Below are 8,906 nucleotides of genomic sequence, written 5' to 3'. Positions count from 1 at the left end.
AATAACGGCCACAAGTTGTTGGAGAGGAGGTTTAGATTAGACATCCGTAAGAACTACTTCATGGTCAGGGCGGCTAGGAGCTGGAACCAACTTCCAAGGGAAGTGATGCTGGCTCCTACCCTGGGGGGTCTTTAAGAGGAGGCTGGATGCCTACCAGGCTGGAGTCATCTGAGCCCAGTTTTTTCTCCTGCCCAGGCAGGGGGTCGGACTTGAAGATCTACAAGGTCCTGTCTGACCTGACTTCTGTGATTCTATGATTCTAGTCAGCAGATTATTTTTTTTCTTTAAAGTGCAGCAATGAAGGGAGTGACATAAATCCTCTACTGAAATTGTAACTATTCCATAGGCCTATTTCTCAGTCTCCCACTGCATTTTCGAATTAATTTTCTATGCTACAGATCTTTACAGTATGCTTACTTGATGTGCAATATGAGGAAGTCAATGTCTGTGGAGAAAGTACAGGTATATATCCACCCCTTCCTAAAACAGAGCACAAATAAATGATCCAATTCTGCTGTCTCCTACTGTATTTAGTGTATTCGTTGCCTGGATTGAAAGGCTCTAGGACTTTAAGAAAGATTAGATTAATCAGAAATATTATGAGTAATGAGTAATATTTATCATAGTGCTTTGGAACTTTTCAGTAAATATGGGAAGAACGTTCTGAGGCTATTTTGGCCATAAATCATGTGTGCAAGTGCTTCAGCATGTTTTATTTTCTCTCATTTCAGAGGCTGTAATTCCCTACTGGGTTGACAGCTCCACCATTCAAACCTCCTTTGTGGGCAGGCAGGAGTGGATTACCGTTACAGAGGACTCTTGCATACTGAAGTAGGAGTTTCTACATCAGCCACAGTGTACTGCATGCCTGGCTGATTAGGCACAAATCATTTTTTTAGGGTAACGGAAAACAGTGGCCATTGCTGTATGTTCTCACATATAACACACCCCAGAATAAGATATGCACCTTCTTTTTGCAAAGGCAGAATGAAGAAAAAAAAGCTTTACCCAGAGTTATGGCCGATAGATCAGGGACAGAGATAAAAAGTCTGCAAGCTATGAACAGGAGAGACCAGGAGTAGCTAGCAGAAAGCAAAATTGCCAGAAGAAAGGTTAGTTTGATTAGTGGAACATCAAGACTGTTTAAAAGGAGAGATGATTGTTCACACCTGTGAAGAACAACAAAGCAGTAGGGCAACTACCATCCTCAGCTGCCTGAAAATAAATCCCATTAATGCTGCTGTTGGGCAGTAGGTTTTTGGAGCAGGAGTCAATGTGGGAGACTTCTCTTCTGGGCAGAAAAGTCAGCTTCTCCACTTAAGACATGCAGCCCGGTTCTTGGGGAAAACTAAAGTGGTGTGTGCAAGAAAATATGGTATTATAGCTAGGGACCTACCCAAATCACAATTACGAGATATTCATGGAAACCGCAATTTTGGGTGGAAAAATGGTGGGCTCCATGGCTTGCTGCAAAAAAACCCAACTTACCAGAAAGCAGAGAAAAGGCCAGGAAGCCCTGCAGTCTTTGGGGTGGCGGGGCAAGGTGGGGCTGCCTCTGAGCCTCCTGCTGTAAGGCCTCCTCCTCCCAGCTTCCTTCCCATCCACTGCCCCCCTGCCCTTCCCCCTCTGTCTCCCCCTGCACCCAAAGGTTTAAAGCCAGCCACCTCCTCGAGTTCAGCAGACCCCCAATTATAGCTCATAGGCTTTTCTTGGGTTTTAAGTGAGAAGGGGAATGTCAAGCATAAGGAATATAAGCAGACTTAAACCAATCCAGTCTGTGGCAGCAGCACCATCTTGCAACAGCCCAAACTCTGAACTAAGGCCTGATTCAGATGCACATTCCTTTAAGGAAATAACCTGACTCTTGGAAGTCAATGTCCTACTTAAAGACATATATTTAGGCTGTGATCTAGGAAAGACACTTGTGCAATGTTAAAGGATTGCTTAAGAAATGCAATATTTGAAAAGTTTCTTCAAACACATTAAGCTTTGCCTTGGACAATTATTACATGGTGCCTGGGCTGACTGGTCAGGCTACAGTACTGGGGGAAATGGATCTGCGGGGTTATAGTGGCCCATAAGGTGAATAGGAACCAACAATGTGCTCTTGCATACCAGGCTGTATCAACAGGAGCATTGCTTTTAAGCCAAGGGAAGCGATTCTTCCATTCTATTCAGCACTCACCTGGATTACCACATCCCATTCAGGGCATGGCAGGGCAAGAAAGACTTAGACAAATTAGAAAGAGTCCGGCAGAGAGCAACAAAAATGATTAGAGGTGGAGGAAATATGGATTGCAAGGAAAGACTGGAAGAACTGGGATAATTTAGACTGGGGAACAGAAGACTGAAGGGGGACTTAATTCAACCCATCAAAAAGCTGAAAGGTCAGGGGCAGATCCAGAGGGAGTGCAGGTTATGACCATGACCCCCTTTCTGACCACACCGCAGGAGCAGGAGCAGAGACTTTGTAAAGTACCAAAGAAGGTACAAATTCTGCCCTCCGTCCCCTCTGTGCTCAGTGCACCCCCTTCCCGCCCATTTCTCCCTCTCCCTCCTGCTGCTGCCGGTCTCCCTGCTGTCACAGGAGCAAGGAGAGCTCCTCTTCCACTCCAGCTGCTCTGTATGGGGACTGGGGTGGGCACAGCCCAGGACAGCAGCAGCAGCAGCAGTGGCCCCCTCCCACCCCGACTATCCCCCCCTCCCGGTCCAGGTATTACCTGCCAGCCGGGGAGCAGGTGTAGGGAGGGGGAACCCATCTGCTGCTGCTGCTGCTGCTGTCCAGGACTGAGCCCAGCCCCTGCACAGCATGGCTGGAGCAGGACAGGAGCTCCCCTCACCCCCAGGACAGCAGCGGCAGGCAGGGGAGAAGGGAGAGGAGATGCCTCTTAGGATGGAGGGGGAAGGCGTGGGGAACTCTGACCTTCTTTGGAACTTATAATAAGTTCCCAGCTGCTGCTCCTGTGGTGCAGCCTGCCTGCCCCAGTGGGCAGGGGCAGGAGGCTGGAAGTGGAGGGGGCAACCACCCCTAGACCATCATTTGCTGCTCCCACACCCCCTGTTGAACAATCCTACATCTGCTTCTGTGAAAGGTGGTTACAGAGGGGATGGTGACAGATTATTCTTTGTGGTTGCACAAGGGAAGAGAGGGAGCAACAGTCTTAAATTGAAGCAAGAGAGATTTAGGTTGGATATTAGGAAGGTGTCTTTTTTACTAGCGGGGGTTAAGCATTGAAACAGATTACCTAGAGAGGTTGTGTAGCTTCTTTTCTTGGAAGTTTTGAAAAGCAGATTAGACAGACATTGGCTGAGATGGTTTGGACAAGGATGATCCTGCCTTGAGCAGCACTGATCTACATGACCTACTGAGGTCCCTTCCAGTCCTACTTTTCTATGCTTCTATGACTATATATTAGAGGACTGTCTACTTATTTTCTTAAAAGGGGCAGTGGAAATGATACCGGTAGATATGCTGGGTTCTGCGGTTTCCAGAAGTGTAGGATTTTTATACATGTACACATAGATTTGTCTACAATTGAGGTCAGGTTCTCTTCTGTTGTTTCAGTGACAAGAAGTAACACTGTGTGTCACCAGCTGAAAATGTCCCTTGGTATAGGAGGGCTCTCGGGTGGCAAACAGCAGTATATCTAACTGCACCTGGCTGCTCCCTTCCTGCTCTTCAGGTGCTGAGGATATTTTGGGGCTAGAAATTAATGGAACGGAGCAGGCCTGTGCCTTGCAAAATCACAACTGCTTTTTAGGGATTACAGCCAGTGGCATTAATTAAACAGTTGCCTAGCAGCCAGATTTATGCTGATAGGTAAAAACTAATGTGATTAGTGAGATGAAATTGCTACCCCCTCCCTGCCCTCTCCCACAACTACATTCCTGTGCCAAACAGCCTTCAGCGCAGGAGAGCATCATTAGACATCACTGTGTTTCCCTTCCCTAGTCTGGATGAATAAAACAGCATCTTTGATAGATTATACAACTCGCATGCTCTGTGGTATTATTTATTTAGAAATCGTGAGTAAACTACAGCTGTAGTGTTCTCATTTTTCACAATTCTGATAGTTCAACAAACTGGGAAAACATTGGCATATTTTTATTAAGGTACAAAATACACCCCGTTGTTACCTAAACACATATTTAAAACTTGTGAGAAAAGCTCTTATGCTCTAAATCAGATGAAAAATCTTTTCCTTATAAGAAGTTGTGGCAATACGGTGTTTAGTATAACAAGAGTTCTTTATCGATTTAAAAAGAGAAGACATGCTGGCAATATTAACCTAGCAACAGAGAGCAAAGCAGTTATAAAAACCATTGTGTGATCCACATTAGCGGAGTTTGAATTGTTATTTTAAAAACACATAGAAGAGCAGATAATACAAAACACATAAAACTAGGTAATATCAAACATCCTAAAGTTGATATTGTAGACATCTGCATTAAAGTAACTTGATACTTTATTCTGAGGCTCTAAGTTAATCTTTTTTTAAGGTACCCTTTAAAATCTTTGCACTTCAAAAACACACGCTAAGTGGAAAAAGAAAATAACCACATTTGGAATGATGCATAGCTACTGAAATTGTATTGTCACTGGATTATGCATATCAGCTTATGGCCTCTGATATTACCCATGAGCAACAAAAATTAAAAAGTGCCATTATTGTGAAAGGAAAGCAAAGTTACTACGTCTGAGTGCATTAACTGCCTCTGAGAAGAGATCAGGTTTTTTAGATTTTTTTGTTTGGTTTTTTTGCTTTTTTTTCCCCCAACAGGCAGCAGCCTTCCTGATACAGCTTTAACACAGACAGTAGACTGTCGGGCTCTTAGGGCACACACGATTCTTTGGAAATTGCTTGGTATAAAGGAGTTTACCATCCAGACTCTTTTTTTTTCTTGACTATTTTAACACCTCTGGTAGTTTCCAGCTGATCATCAGTTGAAATCTGTTCCGTAACGGCCACATAAATAAAGTAAAAGGACATTTTTAACTAAGCTGGCTTTCTGCACACATAGACACACAAGTCACTGGATGTGTAATAACCTATATTTCACAGCAGCAAACATATGAACCATGAATCTTTATTAAACTGACAAGCACAATAGGAAGTTTTGTGGTGCTATATATTTTCAATCTGTTCCCTAAGGCACACCCCTGTGACTTCACCAAGGTGACAGATACCTTAAAGGAAAGATGACAAGTTAGAACTGCTTGGTTAAAAGGAAGGAAAGAAATATTCTCTCAGAGAAGCTCCTGGAGATCTAGGATAAGCAGTATTACTATGATTAACAGCAAACTGGAAGAGAAAATTAATGTATGCTTAAAGGTAAGACACAAAAACCCACTATTAAAGATGAATGAAACAGAAGGAAAGACCCAAATTGTTTCATTTCATCCCAACGTGCAAATTGCAATGCTAACTACAGTATCACCTTCACTCGCAGTTACGTGAAGGAATGACTTCACTGTGGGAGAAGTCTATGGCCATCGGACCAAACCGGTCGACTGTGTGTTTGACAGAAGATATCTAGCCCAATGGTAAATGCAGATCTTGGGGAGCCATCACAGCTATGGTATTAGCTGATGGAAGTGATCGTGTAAACCAAACAATCTCGCTAAATGCAGGTTTTATGAATCCAGGGCATAATTAAGGATTTGCTTTCCATATGATTGTTTCAGTATAAAATCAGGCTGGGCAACTTCACTGATTTAAACTAAATCCAATCCCAACAGCAACTTAAAGTGCCTGCCGATTCCAACTAATGCCCATAAATAAAACAAACAGGTATCAACTGATCATGCTGAAGAAACAACCCTCCCCCGGTGACCTAAGCATCACTCTAGGTGCTTTTAATAACTTGGTTTTCTGAGCCTTGGAGATAAAGTCTTTGTAATGTGTTTTTTCAATTGTCTCTTTTGTTGAGTTGTTTCATTCCTCCTCCTCCTCTTCCTCCTCCCCTTCTTTTCCCATTGTTTCCACAAGGAGATCTGCGGTGCAAGTTGCTTCCCCAAGGCTATTAACAGCTTTGCAGGTGTATTTGGCGTCATCGTCCCCACAAACTTCAGAAATAGTCAAAGAACAGTTCCCGTCCTCGTCGTAATCTATCTGGAAGTGACGAGACTCCTTAATGGACTGGTCATCTTTGTACCAGATCACCTCAGGGTCAGGGTAGCCTGTGACAGCGGGGAAAGAGCGGCTGTTGCAGTAAACCAAGACATTAAATTGCATTCATCTCTACTTCTGTTAGGTTCACATGGATTTCGGCATGTCTGTAAATCTAAGTCTGTCAAACCCTAATTAAAGTACATTAAAAAGATCTACTATTTTAACTATACCTTTATCTGACGCCTCTATACTACGAATAATACAAGTGTGAAATGAAGGCTGTAGGTATGGGAAGTCGCCTTCTCCTATACTCTAACTAGAATAAAGTAGAGAGCCTTTCACAGCAACTCATTCATCAGCCAAGGGAAGACTTGAAACTCTTACGGCGAGCCTCTACAGCCCTTCAGAACGCAAAGTCTTTCTCTGCAGTCCCCAGTGCTTAGATTGTGGTCCGTAGCTTTACCTTACGGCAGCCTCGCAGGCACGAGAGCTACTCAAAATCTTTGCTGTGTTCACCATGGTGAGTTTGGGAGGAGGGGGTCCTTGAAAGGCAGACTCTGGTTGCCTTTTGCAATACCTGTGCAGAAATATTCTCTGAGCCAAATTCAGGCCTTTGAGGGTCCTTTTGTGCTACTCTATAAAGGGCCCAGACAGCGTGTGGATCTCACCCCAGGAACAGAACACATAAAATCTGTACATCCTCTTTCCTCCTGCATTTTTTACTCTTTTGATAAAATATTACACCAGTGATCCCCTGTCAGATGCATATTTTCCCTTCTCTCTTTTGTCATGAGTTGTTTTGGAAATCCCTCCTAATTTTTCCATCCCTTTTAGAGGCCCTCAATAATATTTTTGGCACCATCACTCATACTGAAAACAAGACAGCCCTCCTCCGCACTTGTTCCAGTCTGAATTCATTCTGCTTGACTAGAGATAACCCCGTACTCCCAATGAGATCTTGCCAGTGTCTTTTATGTCACTGACACTTTGAAATGCACTGCTCACTACATCCTAGGGCTGCACTTGCCCTTTCACACCCCCATGCCTTGGTGGCTTCTAGTCAGCTTGTGATTGACTAATGAACACAGGTCTTTCTCTTCTTTGGTCTTTTCTGACTGATGAGCCCCAAGCTTGTAGCTGAAATGCTTAATAGCTCCTAAGTATATGACTTTCCAGTTTGTATTATTACATTTTATCTCATTTTTATTATTCCCATCCTCAAGGTCATTGTGACATTTCAATGAAGTGCAGCACTGTAATACCCGGTTTCTTCTCCATGGCAAGCACAGAATATCGCCAAGCTGCTCAAAATGTATTCCACTATTGCAAAAATAAATAAATATTAAAAAAAAAATCACACTGCAATGCACAGATATTGGTAAAGCTGAAGAGAACCATAGCAAAAAGGCAGGCTGGAGGCAGAGAGATGGCAGAGTAGGGGGAAGAGAGAAATGAAGACACACATTCATTTAACGTACCTTCAATTTTGCAGTCAAATCTAGCAGCACTTCCTTCCACAACTTCTATATCAAGGATGGTTTTAGTAAAATATGGCTTTACATGGGGCTTTTCCTCTACCACTTCTTCAAGGAAATCTAGGAGAAAAAAAGGAAGGTTAGTTATGTTATAGAGGAAAATCTCTAGTGATGAATTTGAGGTTTGGATAACCAAACAATTGCTGAAAAGTGCCCATTATTTCATTTCTCTTCCTGCTAGATACCAAATGGACAAGTGGAAGAGTTGCCTTTTGCTTTCATGTGTCTTTAACAGTTAGACAAACAGTCAGATTGTGAATAGAAGAAGGTATGTATAAGGCAACACAGCATCAATTCTTCTCCTTCCCCTGAGTTTGCCCAGGCCATGGTATTGGGCCTTTACTGGCAATTGGGACAAAATGTTCTAGCTTGCATTCTGTTTAAAAGAGTTGCTATTGACTGACATATCATTCATCCTTAGCAGAACTCACTGCATACATAAAATTATCACTACGTTGTACACATTATTGAAGTCTCTTACCTTCATTTCTATATTTTCTCTGACATATACAGATACCTAAAAGAGTGATACAAGTCTCAGGACTGCTGAACACCTGCAGGTCTGACTGACATGCATGACCGTTATACGGAGTACACCTGAAAATCAGGTAACTTTTTTAGGACCCTAAATATAGATTTGGGTGGCTAACTTTGGGCACTCGTGTTGGAAAATTTTGGCCTTTGAGGAGAAGTGGCAGAACCGTGTCTGGGAACAAAGGATGGAAGACGTGATCCACCTCCAAGGAGGGATACTCTGCACTGGTCCGGTCCTGCAGGGAGCAAACCAGGAAAGCCAAGGCTGCGACTGAACTCCAACTAGCTACAAGTATCAAGGACAATAAAAAGTCCTTTTTTAGATATGTGGGGAGCCAGAGGAAAAGCAAGGGCAACATTGGACCCCTGCTGAACCAGAAGGAGCAACTGACAACCGATGCCCAGGAAAAAGCCAACTTGCTAAATGAGTACTTTGCATTGGTTTTTCACCAGTCCCAAGGGCCACCTCTGCCCATTACAGGACAGGAACGCCTGGGCGAGGATGATTCCTTTCCCTCCATTAATGCTGACCTCGTGAAGGAACACCTTGAGAGGCTGGACACCTTCAGCCGGCCCTGACAATCTACACCCCAGGGTACTCAAGGAGCTGGCGAACATCATAGCCCAACCCCTGGCACGGATCCTGGCGCTCTGGTGAAGTGCCCGAAGATTGGAAGAAGGCCAATGTGGTGCCTATCTTCAAGAAAGGGAGGAAAGTGGATCC

The 8,906-nt window shown here is 43.7% G+C and overlaps 1 protein-coding gene across 3 annotated transcripts in view; it reads right to left on the bottom strand.

The window, feature by feature from the left end:
• Nucleotides 1-4,000: 4,000 nt before the first annotated feature.
• The window catches only part of MYLK (myosin light chain kinase), a 286,443-nt gene continuing 281,537 nt past the window's right edge, over nucleotides 4,001-8,906 (bottom strand). For all 3 annotated transcript variants that reach the window (XM_019522572.1, XM_019522573.1, XM_019522574.1), the window contains 2 exons: nucleotides 7,592-7,708; nucleotides 4,001-6,181 (listed from right to left, as the gene is read on the bottom strand). In XM_019522572.1, the coding sequence (XP_019378117.1) occupies nucleotides 5,937-6,181; nucleotides 7,592-7,708 (362 nt within the window). In that variant the 3' untranslated portion in view covers nucleotides 4,001-5,936. The remainder of the gene's footprint in view (nucleotides 6,182-7,591; nucleotides 7,709-8,906) is intronic.

The sequence above is a fragment of the Gavialis gangeticus genome, unplaced genomic scaffold (assembly GCF_001723915.1).
Source record: "Gavialis gangeticus isolate Ggan-Ray unplaced genomic scaffold, GavGan_comp1, whole genome shotgun sequence".
Taxonomy (NCBI): domain Eukaryota; kingdom Metazoa; phylum Chordata; order Crocodylia; family Gavialidae; genus Gavialis; species Gavialis gangeticus.
The sequence above is the reverse complement of the archived record's forward strand: the minus strand, read 5'-3'. Positions and strand labels throughout refer to the sequence as shown.